The sequence below is a fragment of the Protomyctophum bolini genome (assembly GCF_963924005.1).
Source record: "Protomyctophum bolini genome assembly, chromosome: 3".
NCBI classification, from domain to species: Eukaryota; Metazoa; Chordata; class Actinopteri; order Myctophiformes; family Myctophidae; genus Protomyctophum; species Protomyctophum bolini.
The window spans coordinates 29,655,578-29,672,717 of NC_137864.1; the positions used below are offsets into that span (position 1 = coordinate 29,655,578).

Consider the following 17,140-nt stretch of genomic DNA (forward strand, 5'->3'; position numbering starts at 1 on the left):
ATAGGGTTCCAACCATGCAGGCTAGATGAAGAGAGAAAATTAGGTGTGGCAGGGGCATATGTAGCTCTCTTTCTGTCTCTCTCTCTCTCACGCACGCACGCACGCACGCACGCACGCACGCACGCACGCACGCACGCACACTCACTCACTCACTCACTCACTCACTCACTCACTCAATCACTCACTCAGGGGGGGGGGGGCTATGCTATAAATGAACTGAATTACCATATAGTGTACTGTTAAATTGGTAAGATGAATGTCATCATTGAATAACATTCCATGTCTGATCAATGGAATTTCTCTGTATTTTATGAGCAACAGCAGGTCATGGGTCATGGGCAAGTCAAGTCTCACAGACTTTAGAAAAACAGCCCAGAAAAACTAAACAAAAAACAAGTCATTACCCTGGTACTCTGCTGCCATCCTGTGGTGAACAGTCGTAAAGTAAATGGTATCGGAGAGATGATGAGGCAATGATTCATCTAGTAGACTGTCTCTGAGATAGGGCCAGATTCATCCTCAGTGAGGTCCATTGAGAGCAACTTTTTGTTTACAAATACTAGTGAAATATAAATGCAACCAAATTAAGGCTGATTTGTAGGCCTACTATATACGTAAGGTCGACTCTTGAAGTTCAAACCATATGCTCTTGATTTGAACTTGAACCACAAAACAGGCCAGCCGCCAGGTCACTCGTGCGGACGTGCGGTGCCATCACGCCTGGCGTAGTAGTGAGTTGTAAACCACACACACACACACACACACACACACACACACACACACACACACACACACACACACACACACAGTACATTATATTATAAGGACAACCTAATAATCTGTGTTCACATTCACATTTATACCAGAAGTTAAATATACCCTGCACCCATAATCTGCCACAAATAAAATAAAATAAAATAAAATAAAATAAAATAAAATAAATGCCAATGGATGCATCATGCATGGATGGATGGTTGGAACATTGGAATATTAGACAAAGTAAACCTTTAGCCTAGTAGTAGGACCATCCGACCATGACAGGACATTCATCATCAGGTAATTTACTATTTACACTAATGACCTCTGCGGCTGTTGCTAGGAGCTCCGTCCAATCAAAGCGCGCAGCTTCTCTACCACCACCAACAGTGACATCATGCTCTCCCCCACCATACACACATCCCGTCCTCTGTCTATTTTACTCACGCCACAATACCGACTCGGTGAAGCATTCTTTACTTGGAATGGTATCGGTTCCGTTCCATAATGTGGTTTGGGGTGCTGGGAGGGGCGCTCTTTGCGCACGGGGGAATGGCGGAGAGGGAGGTCGCAGCAGCTACGGGAGGAGAGAGAGTGAGTGAGTGAGTGAGTGAGTGAATGAGTGAGTGAGTGAGAGATGGGGGGCTTGGCAGAATAATCAAATCCAGGTCCTTCTTTTCTGTTGTTTTGTTTTGTATTTTAGCACCGTGTCCGTCTCCGTATCCCCGTCATGGATCCAGAGAAAACGCTGACATTCTGCCTCTTGTTGAAGGCTGAGGAGGTAGGGGACGTTGTCTTTTAAAACTACATGATGTAAACATCTGCGCGTCACACACTGCATAAGCTGTAGCCTACTTCCAAAATTGGCCTGGGAGTTGTTGGTAAACAATAGCCTTTGCGAATGCCTACATATCTTCTTTACTTAAGTTGTTTTGCGAAAAGGCATTTTAAAAAGTCTTGCAATTGTATTTGGTCTCATTTGAGATTTCACACTGCAGCAATGCAATATGGTTGGACCAGCTGTGTTTTGCATTTGATTCCTTGAGGTCAACAGGCATGTAATGTGATAATCTCCTTTAGGTCTACTTGTAAAACCGCACTCCCACGTCAAGCTGATTTATACCCTTAATATTTGCACTTGGTGAATATGTGTGTGGCGATATTGCCACAATTGCACCAGGGAATTAACCTATATTCATTCAGCCCATAATTAAAAGAGGTTTCCCTGCATGGTAGTTGGTACTGAAGCTAATTTACAGTTGAGGAATACCAGAGGAATTCCATACTGCTGATTTAGAGAGCTCTCCCAGAGAGCCTTTCTTCTTGGAATAATGGAGCAAATAACCTTACTGTACTATACTGTAACAGGTATACCTATAACACCAAGTCTGTTGAAAGAAGGCCAAACTTGCTATCATGTCATATTTGTTACATTGTCAAGGCCACGGTTACTGTTATCATGTTGGGACTCCCTGTTTTCTTTAGGTCATTTATCACTTTTGTGTAGGCTACATTTATGTCATTTTGTCTACAAGCCTGTTTTCTTTTTTGAGGGCCTCCTATGCACTGCATGTATGTTTGTACCACGGAATGTGATGATTTCATTGGCTGAGCAGAGAATGTGATGATGTATAATGATGTATGATGATAAGAGCGCCCCTCACTTCACACAAGTGTGATTTTTTACTAGAATATTTGGTTATATTCCACACGTAGCCTACCTTCAAAATAGGGGACAACAACAACAATGCCATGTATGTCTGCAATGTATACAGATAATATGTTGCAGACTGTAGAGAACAGTGTAGAAAATATTTTCTTTTCCCTGACATAGATCTGTGGACTGTGGCTACTTTGGTTATGGGAGAAGGAGAAGTAGTCTGCACACTGTTTCGTAGCTCCCACAGGATATTTATTTAATAATAAGAATGACAACGTTTCGACCTCCGTATGGGTCTTCGTCGGGTATCATACCTGACGAAGACCCATAAGTGTGCGGACTTCTCCTTCTCCTGTATGTATCTTTTTGTTCAGCACCTGAAAGTTTTTTAGAGATGTGCGTACTTTCCTTTGGATTCCGTTTCTACTTTGGTTTTGGCCTTGGATACACAATATATGACTGACAAAGTCCCCCATACCTCCCACACACATTCAAGGCATGTGTGCAGGCAAATATTAAACATACACATACTTTTACTCCTAGTCGAATTTGCATACTGTATGCATGCATGCGCGATTGCGCGCGTGTGTACTCATACAAACATTTGCACTCACCAGACATAACAGACAGACAGGGCCTTGTGGTTAGAGTGTCCGCCCTGAAACTGCGAGGTCGGGGTCATACCAAAGACTGTAAAAATGGGACCCAATGCCTCCCTGCTTGGCACTTGGGTTGGATTGGATGGTCAAATCAATTAATCAAATGATTCCCGAGCGCAACACGGCTGCGGCTCACTGCTCCAAGAGATGGGTCAAATGCGGAGAACAAATTTCACTGCTGTAACGTGCGTGACAAATCGTATGACTTTGACTCACATGTACATACATGCAAAGCTGCAAGCCTTCAAGTGTTTAGTCTGAGGAATCGAGGAAACGTGTGCTTGTGAATGTGCTGTTGTGGCTTTACCTCAAAGACCTTTGATTGGGCCTCACGAGGGGCTAGAAAAAAAGCCTGTGGTTTCCGAGTGGTCTGAAATATGATCATAAACATAACTTGTACAAGATGCTGGTGGTCTGAACCGCAGGAACTCCATCGATGGGCTACAAGACAGCCTGGTGGTTAGAGGTTAGATGGGTGATATGGTGGTTTCACACATCACTGGATGCGGAAGCGCGACAAAGGGAAATTCTCACATGAATAGGAGCCTGGCTGTTCACAACGGAACATGTTTGCTTATACAGTTTTGATGGTGACAGATTCAAACCTGGAAGTAACTAGTGAACCTTTTGAGGTGTCCTTGAGCAAGTCACTGAGGTGACCAGCTTGGATAATGGATATTGTCATGTCGTCGTCGTCCCCCCACCTGCTGTTGTATCCTGACTCACCTGCCAGTGAGGAGCACCCACCGTGAGGACGTAGAGCCTCGTCCTACTCCTCCCGACCACTCCCTGCTGACAGGTGCCCCAGCCCATAGGAATACATGCTATGGTTGGAAATCGCTAATTTCAAGAGTACAGCCATGAAGTATTAACAATTTTAGCCATTATTGAAGACCCCCGGTCTATCCACCCAATCGTTTTTATCCACCAGCACCCTCCAGGGTCCCTAGCTGGCTACTATTTCTGGACAAGACATTGTATACACAATTACACACTTGTGCAAAACCCTGCGCATCAAGGCATGCCCTTCAACAACAGTTCAGTCATCTTTATTTAACCGGGATTGATTGCAATTTGCAATCAGCTGACATCTCAAAACCATCACTTATAAGTGAAATTACTGGAGTTCTGTTCTGTTGTTCTTGTGTTGTTGCTCAATGTTTTCCTCCTGGTCACATGGGTCGGCTGATGCCCACCACAAGATCTACGTTTCTGGCAGAAAGCTGACGTGCCTGTGCAGTGTGCACTGTGTGTGCACCTACTGCTGCAGTCCCCTGATTTATTCTGATGCTCCTCATTAGTTGCGTTACAACTTACTTGCGTTACAACTTACTTTGTTTTGTAGTAGGTGCCCCTCACTTCACACGAGTGTGATCTTTTGTTTTTCGAACTGAATGTCTGGAAAATGGAAATTAAGAGTTTACATACGTACATAGTACATGCATACATTTTCCTTAATGATTATATCTGGTATCAGTATTTATTTATGATGTATTTTCTCTATTATTAAGATTATTGTAGCGGTCAATTTGTATTAGGGGTGGGGTGTGGTTGTGAGACATGGCCAAAGCATGTATTTGGAATAAAGTGCTTCTCAATACCGACTAGTCAACAGCTGCCTCTAACAAAATAGTTCCCATTATTGCAGGGCTTCAGGGTCCATTGTTAAAAGAATCTGAACTCGGTGCCCTCAGAGGCTTCATGGTAGCATTGTGTGTTTGACACTGGCCCCTGAGATAGGCATTTTGCTTTTCTCTGTCATGCAAGAGCTCTGTGTGACACTCACAAAGACGGAAGCCTCGCAGTGGAGCTCTGTGTGACACTCACAAAGACGGAAGCCTCGCAGTGGAGTGGAATTGTTTCAGGGTGTTATGGGGATGATGTAACGTTAACAGCCCAGCAAGTTTTTCTACCACTTTAGCCTTCTGGATACTGGAGAGACTGGATTTTTAATGCAGATTCTTGGACAAATCATCTTGGGATTGTGATATGACGAAACGAACAAAGTATCTGTGTGACACAGGCTTGTGACACAGGCCCTGAACAGGATAGGTAGGTCTGTGGAAGTATGACATGGCTTATCAAGAAGAAGAATGAATTATGCTGTTGCTTGATACTATCTAGTAACTACAGTATCTGTCTGTGTGTCTGTCATTATTTTATTTAATAGATTACAGAGAGAGACAGAGAGATAATGAGAGAGAAAAGGGGGAGGGAGATACATACTGCATATGCATGCATGCATGAGGTTGGCCATCCTGGATGATGTTTCTGTGTTTTGGTGCCATCAGTAAGTCTGTCTGGTATCTTGTGAGACGATGCGGCTCAGATAGAAGAGTCATTGTCCTCTCGTATTTAGACTATTACACCCACAGCCTGCTGGCTGAGCAATGGGCTTCTAAACACTGCTCTGCATGCCTCATTACTAGTATAACACAGGTAATAACCTACAGACCAATAGTGTCCTACTGTCCTCAGAGGAAATAGAATCTGTACCCTTGAAAAACTGTTGCAATTTCTTTTTATTAAATCAATGCAAAGTATGCATGTATGTGATCATTTCTAACATTATAAAACAGTAGACACTTCTGTAATCCATTTAAGTTTGTGTAATGACTCTGAGGATGTACTAGGACAAGAAGTGTAATATTAAAATGTGTTGCAAGAAAAGATTATTAAAAAAGACATACCTGTATATTAACCAAGACAATGGTACTGTATGTCAGAGTGAGCTGAGGAGGCAGGGGGTGGGGGGTAACATAAAAAAGTGTTAGTTCAACTACATGCTCTCATCTCTCTCTGCTGTCCATATTATCTTTAGGCGTTGGTGCTCCAAGTCTCTCTCTCCCTCTCCCCCTCTCTCTATTTCACTTCCCTCCTGCTCTCTGCTATATACCGTGCACCCCTACTCCCCATCCACCATTTTAGTATGCCAGGCTCAGCTGTGTTAACAGTGGTAATAACTGTTGCATTTCCCTCTCCCCTCCACAGATGACCATGTCCCTGCAAGGCCTGGATGGCACAGAGGCTGCGACGGTAGGAAGGAAGGCACACATTTTTATACATGAATACTAATTATTATCTTACAGTAATACTGAGGCATTTCTGCTTTGACCATAGTTAACAACCTGGCATCGCTATTTTGGGAATATCATTAGCAAATATTTTTCCAAATCTTCAAATCTTCGCAATGTTTGAAAATAACTGACCTACAGTACAAGATCAAAGCGCATCACAATGCATCACATCGTGACATGTTCTGAGCTTTTACATAAGAACGTTGTACTGCGATAAGAAGGTCATGACCTAGATCCAGACCCTTGACCACATCAGAAAGTTGGCTGTCTTCATATTATTTCTGATATATTGGACAGTGCAGTTAAGAATGATAAGGAGAGTGGATGACAGGAGTATGACTGAGGATTGTCTTGAGTGAACGTGCACACTGTCTGAACCACTAGAACAACCCTAAAACCTTTGTAGAAACGTCTAAACTAGTAACGTTATTGGCTAGTAGTGGTATCAGTGGAAATCTATTAGAATGATTTTGTTTCAATTAGTTGGTATACTGTATAAGCAATAACAAAACAGTAATTAAAAAACCTTCTTCTCTATTATTTGATTAATGTATATGAGAAAGATTACGTTAGTTATTGGTTCTAATAATCTTTAATTTTGGTTTTGATTTCGGTTATTTTCCCAGCCTATACAAGTAAGCTTGTGTTGTAAGTAAAGAGCGTTGCGTGTATAAGGTACATGCTTCTGGTATGTCTCTGTGGAGCACATGGAGACCAGTCCCTAGCAACTGTGGTTGATATGGCAATAATGGAGTGAGTCTTGAATTACATCTGTCTATGTAGGCCGCTCTCAACCCAAACTATGTAGGCCACTCTCAACCCAAATTTAAGATCCTTAAAGTGAGATTTCACTCATAATCCATGTTAGTTCCAGGCTTTGGTTTAAAAATAAAATGATATAAATATTTATTATTCCACTGTCAACTATCAGGCATTCTGCCTGGTTCAGGGACTAATGATCTTACTCATGACTCATTACTATATTCTATATTGTTATGTCTAGACTTACACTGTATATATTTTTCCTATTTTAGTTTGGTTATCTTTTTACCCTTCTGATTTAACGTCGTTAAAGGAGCACTTCATACATTTTCAACCTTCATATAATTGGTCATCCAAAAGATATATCTATGAACTGTAAATAGCACTAGTAGTAATATCATACTGTACCCATTTGTTGTGGTGTTTAACATCACCACATGAAGGCCTAATTGATTTAATTGATTTCTCAATTTCTTATTTCAGACAGTGACAGCTTCTCAAAAGGATGCTGACATGGGTGCAAACTCTGACATGGGTGCAATTAATAAGGTGGGTAGCCCAACATTCCAGACATAGCTGCTCTAAAGTCTAAAATACAGTTCAACTGCCAACTGAGATTTTGTTGGTAGTTATATTGTCATGTGGCATTTTGTCCACCAGGGGGTGAAGTTTCACGGGGGCTCTGGAAGTCAGCCAATGGTAAGTCCTAAGTACTGCCCTGGGGTGAACAGCAACCCAGGCTACCTGTGTGAGACAGGGCACTGCTGTGGAGAGACTGGCTGCTGCACCTACTACTATGAACTCTGGTGTAAGTCAACTGAGTGAGCATGCTTCTTGGTATAAACAAAATCACTTATTATTAGTATTTGATTTTTAATGTATTATTACTTGTACTTTTACTGTTATAGCCTACTTACTGTGTGTGTGTGTGTGTGTGTGTGTGTGTGTGTGTGTGTGTGTGTGTGTGTGTGTGTGTGTGTGTGTGTGTGTGTGTGTGTGTGTGTGTGGTGCCTTGGAGTCAAGCAGTTGTTTAGGTTTAGGTTTATTTATTTAGCATATAGTACAAAAAATAGACAATAACATATCAAAGAACAAAAATACAATGCAAGGAAGGGAAGAAGCCAGCTGGCTTATTTGGAATCCTTTCCTGTATGGAAGAGGTCATTGGTTTAAACAGATTAAAAGTTCATAAAGAACAGTACAAAAGTCTACAAGTTGACAAAGGGGGGCAGCTGTGCAATAAAGAAATAAAAACACAGACTGCACAAAAAACTGAAATAAACAACAAACACACAAAAGAAATTATAACGCATCAAAGTAAAACATGTAATCTACAGAGAGGAAGAAATAAGATTTCACGCACATAAGCACTAGACCCCTCCTGTGACCCCAATCAGCATGCTGCATAGTTTGTGGTACAGAGGGACAGACAGACAAAGCTGTGCATAGGAGAGCTGTTCCACCGCTCAAAAAGAAAGAAAAGAAAAAAAGATCCAGAGTTTCCAGGAATGAATCACTTGTTGTACTTGTACCCACTCAGAAATATACTTTCAGCTAAGATTCTTTTAACACACCACCCTCCCCCTTTGCATGAAATACGCTGAGTAGGTGGCGGTTGCTTCGTGTGAGGGAAATAACGGTTGCAGTTATGTTGTGCTCTGTCAAAATTGAATATCTTGTGTGCGTGTGCGTGTGCGCGTGTGTGCGTGTGTGTGTGTGTGTGTGTGTGTGTGTGTGTGTGTGTGTGTGTGTGTGTGTGCACGCTCTGATTCACACAACAACCTGAGCTGGTAATAATCATGGATAACACAATGGAAGAAGATTTAGGCTAGCTACCTAGCTAACTCACAGCCATTTTTCATGTAGTATGTCATTTCCCTCTGCACTGGTCACTGGTTACAAATCAGATGTTCAAAGGTTGGAGCATTCAGTGCAGCTTTGTTATTGTATACCCTACAGACTGAAGCCACCATTCATTCATTCATTCATTCATTCTCTAAAGAGCTCACACTATGGTGTTTACATTGATTCATGTTTGCTCTGTGTTTGCTGCAGGGTTCTGGTTGCTGTGGACCATTCTGATCCTGTTCAGTTGTTTCTGTGCATATCGGCACCGGCGAGCCAAGCTCCGTATCCAGCAACAGCAGAGGCAGAGAGAAATCAACTTAATTGCATATAACGGAGCCTGCAACTACCCAACCTCCATGCTCGATCTCAGTACGTTTACATACATTAGGCTCCTCTGAATAAAGTCAGTTTAGACATTGAGCTTATCCAGACTTAAATGAAGGGGAGGGGAGGTAAGGGATCAGTGTCCTCAAAGACACTACACATAGACAGCAGTGGGGAATGATCTCTGCATGCATGGATGGAGATTATCATGAAATATGGTGCGAAAGCAATATAAAGCAAATAAGTAAACTTTAACAAGAGAGAAGAGAAATTGGGAAACAGAGAGTGAGACGGAGACAGAGATAGAAAGAGAGAACAAAAGAGTGTCTATGCATGTGTGAAGAAACACAGGACAAAGAGGAATTTGCGAGAAATTGTTTCAATTCCAACTTCCTGAATGGAAATAGAACCACCCTGATCTGACACTTCTCTCATGGCGCAGGTTTCTTGGCGTCCTTCAAGCTTCCTTCCTATGAGGAGGTGGCAGCCCAGCCGAGCACGCCTCCTCCACCATACAGCTCTGTCTTCGCCCTGCAGGGAGGCAGATCCATGGGGGGTCCAAGTGCCTCCTACTCCCACCACCCTCACTACCACCCTCATCTACCCCACCACCCCCATCGACACCCACCTGCGTTCCCCCCCTACCTGGGCCCTGCAGCCCCTGGTCCTAGCGGGATGACCTCCTCCCAGAGTTCTGACAACTACACCAGCTGCTCCTGTGAGTCCTGCTCCCTCACCTCGCCATCCAGCACCTCCTTCTCTGTCCAGGTGACGGACGAGACCTATGACAGCAGTCGTGGGACAACTCCCAGTGAGGTAGGGGCAGAGCGGGCCATGGCGTCCAGGGCTGGGGCTTCTTTAGATGCCGCCGGCTTTGCGTCCACCCCTTCCCCGCCTCCTTTGCAAGCTCCGCCTGATCTCATACCCGTCACCACTCCCGATGTTGTGCCCGTGTTCAGGCGCCCTGTACACAGCGGCGTTGAAGGAAGCACCTCCCCAGCACCGGCCCCAGTCCTGTCTCTTCCGTTATCTACCCTTCATCACTCTCACCCACCTCGACTTACGCTCTCTCCCTTTGTTCTCTCTCCCTCTCTGCACCCTCCTCCTCATCATCCGGTCCATCCTATCGCTCTGTCGGACCCACTGGGAGCCACAGCCGTCCAGGGCGAGGAAACGGCAGAGCGGCGTTGCCCTGTTGAATGGAGGCCCTCCCCCAGGTCCACACTGTCATCCCCCAAACACACCCTCTTCTCCTCTAATGTAGACTTTTTCGAGCCCCACAGCAACAGAGATGAGAAGAAACAGGAAAAGGAAATAGAGAAGGAAGACGGCCATGACGAGGAAGATGAGGAAGATGAAGAAGACCACTTCCGTCATCGTAGACTAACGGGCGACTCGGGCATTGAGGTGTGCCGCTGCCGCGTTAAGAAGAGAGAGGAAGAGGAGTGTCGGGAGGAGGAGCTGGAGAAAGGGCTTTTAGGTAAAAGAGGAGAGATAGTGTGTAATGAGGCGGGGGAAGGAGAGGACTTGCTTCATGACAGCGTGGACTGCTCGCTGCGAGCGCAGACCACTGCCGTCCAGTCACAGCTGGTGGAGGACTTTGGCCACGCCCCTTCCTCTGCCACCAACACTGACGTCGTCTCCAAGGCAACTGAAGCCATTATCGCGATGGAGACCTCGTGAGCTGGTGAGCCAATGTGATGTAGTTGAACTACTTTGAATTAGGTGACCACAGAACCTGCATTGAGTGCAAACTGCAAAGTAGTGTGGCGGATGGTATTTATTTGTGTGGCCAGATGTCGCCCTCTACTGGTCATGACTGGAAGGTGGAGAGACCATGTCATCTCACAGAGGCCTTGTTGGATATACTGTATGTTTTATGGCAGGAGGGCTAGAACCAGAGTCTAGCTCATGTGCTTGTGTTTACTCAAATTCAATTGAGGAATGTTGAGAGAAGGGAACAGCTTAAAGATTTGAATGGAAACGCTTTAGCCTTTTTTCATTCATGTGAATTGTTTTTATATTTCTAAACACCAGAAACAAGTCATGTTCCTCTGTCTCCCTCCACCGCTCGATCTGACTGGAGCCAGTGGAATAAAAGGAAAAGTTGGGTGAATTCAGCACATGCACGTCACACACACACACACACACACACACACACACACACACACGCACGCACACGCGCACATGCGTCACACACACACACACACACACACACACACACACACACACACACACACACACACACACACAGCTGTGCTTATTGTCTGTCCTTTCCACTATCCCTGCTCTGCCTCTCTTTGATGTAGGCTCTTAGATTAGTTAGTGATGTGTGTAGGAGGGCCAAAACTGCAGTTTTAATGTGTATCATGGACAACTCCTTCCTTCAACTGTTTTAATTTAAACTTTAGACTGTGTTGCAGACAGGAAAAGGTCTGTTTATTTTTACACTTTTAACACCTTTTACATGATTTTACTGTGCAGTAGATGTTGCTGAAATTGCTGATATAATTTGAAGACAATCAGTATGTAATTTTAACCTGACTCCGCCAGATGGTGGCGGTATTGAGTCAGGTTAATGTAATTTTGTATCATTTACAAAATAGTACTGGCATTCTCTGATAATAATTTTCAGTGACATTCAACTGATTTTGGTTGAAAAGGTCTCACATTTTAAATTAATATGATAATGATAACATTTTCTCATTGTCATCATTTAATGGGGCACCTGCTGTTAGAAAGCTATTGTCAAGAAAGTAGGGAAGTAAAACCATTTATTGAACAGTATAGGAGTTATTACAGTACACTATTACATTTGTTTCGATATTCCTCCTTTGATCTCAAAGAGTTGGCCAGCCACTCTGATAATACAGTCTGGATCATAGTTGGATCCATGCGTGAAATTTTGAAGAGTCTGTAGCATCAAGTGACCCCTTGTAGAACTACGCTATACACAATGAATGGAGGACTGATTTGACTGTAACATGGAATATGACAGTTAGCTCCAATGTCACTGATAGTTGTATTGTGAAATAGCAGGGAACAATGTACTGTATAAGTATACAAATGCCATTGTCCTGTTCATTCATAGTTGGGCAGCTGCAAACAAATGTGTCTGGATGACACCAGGTTAAATTCTTGCTACCCTGGCCTGGATTCTAGTCTATTCTACCTGGTCATGGTCACTAAAGTGCCATCATCAACACAAATTCTGTTCAGGGTTCTACTGTCCAATCGAATATATATTATTTTAAAGGTGACTATGTAGTATAGGCTGTGTCCTTTGCTTGTGTCTCAAACAGAGGGAATACACATTTTGAATGAGACAGTAGTGTGTTGGGTGACAAAGCTTTATGAAGGGAATACGAGTATCTGTGTTTGATTCAGACTGTTAACACAATGTATGCCAAAACCTGAATTTCTCTGGTTTATTAATACTATTATATTTACCATGTGTTTTAGGGCTTTAGATTGAGGTAAAGGACGTTGTTAGGAGCTTAATAAAACATTAATCCGACCTCCCGGTTAGCGTATTAGCGTTTATATTGGTAGATTACCATCTCGAGTCTGATTCTGAAATGGCCGATTTGTACTTCCGGTTGACGTAGCGGGTTCACGCGTTCTTCTTCGCTGCCTTTTCGTGCATTCTGTTGGCACTGGCCGTAGATCACCGCCTATGGTAACGGGATGTAATGCATTTTGTGAACTTTCACTCTTGTGAATACACTATAGGATGTGAAGTACTTTATTCACATTAGCAGTGTTTTTTCAACCTGCTTTCTCCAATGATGGACTGTTAACTTTTTTATAAGCAGGAACTTTAAGACTATCCTTCATCACTGATTCTGAATGTAAAAGTAAGGGGGGGGGGGCAAACAAACAATAAAACTGTTTACTAAGAACTTTACGCTACTGGTAACTTGAGTAGATTTGCTACCAAGACCATGATTAATAACCTAGTCTGCTGTGTGTGACTTTTGAAGATGGTGGTCCTATTTAAAAAAGTGCCCATTTGTCATGTCTGTCTGGATCTTGTGTCCTGTTAATGTCTAAGATGAAATGCTTCTAAACATGCCATTTTTTGGTACCTTGTGATGATTATTATTGTGCCTATAATGTGTTCACTTTACACAAATGTGCTGTTCTTGTCTATAAGATGTTCTGTAGTATGGTTCATTATGTTTTGTGAAGTTATATGTCAACAGATGCCCATCTGTATGGTGCTGCATCGCAACAACAAATTCTCTGCATCACTTGTTTGTACTCACTGTGAATACAACACACATACTTAAACCATTATCTCAGTGGCAACTGTACTCTAGAACAAACTTGAGGGAGAGAGGGAGTTTACAATGTTTTGGTCTAACTTTGTGTATTACACTTTCTGACAGATATGTTTGGCACCTCTTCACGGTTGAGCAGTGGTCATGTGATTGTCGCTGAATTCCTGGTTTCACAGCTTCTTTTTGAAGTCGTGGTGTAGTCATGGTTCAGCTTTATAGTTTTGGCTTAGTTAATCTCTATAAAGATGGAAGCCGGATATCATATTAGCGGATATCATGAACGTGTGTGTGTGTGTGTGTGTGTGTGTGTGTGTGTGTGTGTGTGTGTGTGTGTGTGTGTGTGTGAGAGTGTGTGTGTGTGTGTGTGCGTGCGTGTGCGCGCGCGTAATCACTTATTTGACCAGATCATATGGCTTGTACATTGGACTGTACAATGTTAGAACAAAAATCTATTGTGATATTTCTGCAGTGTGAACTTTGCTTTTTCTACATATGTTTTCCCTCCCTGCTAAGACGTTTCCTTACTTGAAAAAAATAAAATGCAAGAAATTCTCATGCAATTTTGTAGGTGTGATATTTTTTGTAGCAATATTTATTTATTAATTGGACAGTCTTATTTGTAGAGTGACTTCTCTAAAAGTGTGCCTCGTTAGTGATCGCATAGGACACTGACAGAAGCCCTGAATAGAAAGCAAAATCTGAACATATCTGTCTAAAAGCCCACTGGCTATTGTATATTTTCTTCAGTTTCGAGTATGGAAAAGTCTAAAATTGAATAGTTTTTTTGTTTGTTTTTCTTTTCTTTAGTTCTACCTAACATTGTTTGTTAAATTGTAACTTGCATTGTTTCTTATGGTATATCGTGCCTATATACTTTGATTGCATTATGGCGCTCTCTCATTTAGTGCTACTACCTGTGTTTTTCTGTCGGGAGAAATGTATTTTCTACCAGTACTTAAAGCAGTCTCTTTATAAAATATACATGGTACATGTGAGACTTGCAAAAAAAAAGAAATGTATTTAGCAATAGTATAGTATTCACATACATTTTCCTTCTTCTGGTCAACCACTGGTTGAAAGGAAAGGACATGTGGTGACAATGACTTTTACCTCTACTGATCCATAACCTGTGCTGGGCAGAGCCCTCTGATTGTAGTCAATAGGGTGTTCAATATGGGAAACCTGATTCGAGATAAACCCCAAATGTTAACTCCTGGATTTGAAACTGGGTCTCCCACATGGGAAACCATGTGGGATACCGGATGCTACCGGTATAGTAATAATACTGTATGTGTATGTCTCACTACTGTGACAGGTGTTAATTAAATCAAAAACAAAACATTCAATCCTATGACTGACGAAAATAACTGTAGTAGAATCAACAACTGGGACTAATTCAAATTAGCTAATTCAAATGTGTAGTTGAAATACCCCTTTAATCTCTCACCTTGTCGGCAGCAGTATGCACCCGTTGTGTCTGCAACTTTGTTTTGTCTGATATGTGACTGTTAGCTTGTTATTATGACTTCTAAGGACTGTTCCCTTCAACTTAACTAGATAATATTTACTCTATATTTGTACTGACATCATTTTCTATTGCTTAGAAACAAGCAGAAGCATAAAAACACCATGGATAGAGCCCACATTGCTTTTCTTGAACTATTGTGTGCAGAAAAAATGAATGATCCCTGTTGCATCAAGATTTTTCAAGAATGTTTACGACTGTGGTAACAAACAAACAAACAAACAAAAATAGTTTACCTTTGACTTCCATATCTGCCATGGCAAAGACAGCAAGACTGTATATGTGGTTGTAAAGTGGAGTAGTTCATATGACTATTATTTGCAAAAAGAAAGTGTTGTTTTTCTAAAGGGTGTTCTACTGTATAATTCTTACCTGGAGCTCTTCTTTGTGTAGTACGCATGTATGAGAGTTCTTGTCAGCTTTATTGCTGTGGTGTTTAGTCATAGCCTCGCAGTGGCCAGACGTGAATCTGCCGGTGGTAAAATAAATTGCCTTCAGCGGATAGTGTGATATGAGTCTGGCCAAGAAGCCAGGCTAGTTTAGCCATAGACCTTGGTATGTGCCGTAGGCCTACTCTATATGGGAGGAGAATTATCAAATGGTATACAGGAATATGATGCCTGAACATGGTGTAGCGGTTTATCGGCAGAACACACTGTAGATAATACTATATGACCTACTGTAGGGGTTTAATAAGATTTTTTGTTACAGTGTACTTGTATTTAGAAAATCCCCTGTCATTTTGTTCTGTGATATTTCCGATAAGCAACACCACATTGAAATGCTAGATTTCCCTAAAATTCCCTGTAGAGTTGAGCGTGACGTTCACTCCAGAGCTTATCATGAGGCCAAAGTTGATTGTTGTTGGTCTTTGTTATAACATGAAATAGTGTTAAAATGAATATCCAAGCCTTTTTACATATTTTGCCATACAGATTTTTTTGTGTAGTTTGTATCCTTATGTACTGCATGGCCAGTTAATTTATGCATAAACTGATACGTGTTCACAATGAGATGCTGTCACATTATGTATTTTTTTTTGTTAGGTAATTATTTAGTTTCATACTTATACTTATGTTTTAGCTGCATTATAATTAGGTTAAGCTCTGCCATTCTTTATTTCCTCCCAGGATATGTCACTGCTTTTTCAGTTTTCCAACCATGTTGGACATATCAATCAACAGCTGTGGAAATGTGTCAAAAATAAATGTTACCAAGTACTACACAATTAAGCGGATATTGTTTGTGTTTCCAATGCATGATTTGATGTTTGACAAATTACCATATGAATAGGACTATACAATACAATTATCTTTGTAAAGATCGTTTTAGCCAGTGTTTGCGTTAGTTAGACAATGTATAGAAACCACAGAAAGCTACTGTAAGGGTAGAGAGGAGAAAAGACATGCAACACTCCATTTGGGGTCTATCCGGGAACTTGGAACCGGGAACTGCAGATAATCTCCATGTAATACTGTACCAGTACAACGCCCTCTCTTCGCTGCTCACTGTACCAAGGAAAGATGCAGAAAACAAGGCTTTTGAGTTAATTTTTAGATTCAGCACCAACAATCCATATTCTACTACAGTACAGGGGTTGTACATGGGCAAGTTACCAAGATTTATGTGATCTCAGAATGATCATGTACTTGGAGGAAGAGCCAGTGATATGATACATGTAACATGATATAGTACTTTATTGTCAGTTTGCACTGAATTTTTTTGAAACACAGTGCCAGAAGGACAAGAGCTGAAAAGACGCTTAGATGGATTTTACCCCTCAATATAAATCAAGCTAAGAACATAATTTGAGAGAGCAGAGAGGTGAAAGATGTGAGAGGGGGAACCAGATTCCAGGGGAGAATCGGGACATGCAGTACTTCTTGAACAGATAGATGAGGTTTCATTTCATGATGCTGCTGTTCTGAAGGTCATTGGACAGTAAAAAGAGCCAGGAAGATTTAATTCCTACAGAGGCCCGAGAAGCAGTGATGGATGCATCTATTCAGAACAAACGTGAAATATACAGCTGCAATTGAACTCACAGAGCAGAAAGAACTGGAGCGGTGAGTTGTGGTGAGACTATCATTTACAGGAAATGTCACAGACATGTGATGCAGAAGGCACTGAAAGCTACAGAAAACAGTACCATGCTGTTTGGTGTCTTGTGTGTTGTTTGGATATGTACCTCTCCACTGGTGACTTTCCCTTGTGTGCAGACATTTTTCAGCAAATCCTGGGCTGAT

At 42.0% G+C, this 17,140-nt stretch overlaps 1 protein-coding gene across 2 annotated transcripts; it reads left to right on the forward strand.

Annotated features, from left to right (window-relative positions):
• The first annotated feature begins 1,376 nt into the window (after positions 1 to 1,376).
• LOC308311276 (uncharacterized protein) lies at positions 1,377 to 16,028 on the forward strand. 2 transcript variants are annotated; one of them, XM_080757922.1, is made up of 6 exons: positions 1,377 to 1,537; positions 6,067 to 6,111; positions 7,398 to 7,463; positions 7,575 to 7,722; positions 8,970 to 9,131; positions 9,529 to 16,028. In XM_080757922.1, the coding sequence occupies exons 1-6, from the start codon at positions 1,487 to 1,489 to the stop codon at positions 10,767 to 10,769; spliced, it is 1,713 nt and encodes a 570-aa protein (XP_080614048.1). In that variant the 5' UTR covers positions 1,377 to 1,486; the 3' UTR covers positions 10,770 to 16,028. The 2 variants fall into 2 exon arrangements, with proteins under 2 accessions (XP_080614048.1, XP_080614049.1); XM_080757923.1 differs by lacking the exon at positions 1,377 to 1,537 and adding an exon at positions 5,093 to 5,365.
• Positions 16,029 to 17,140: the final 1,112 nt, after the last annotated feature.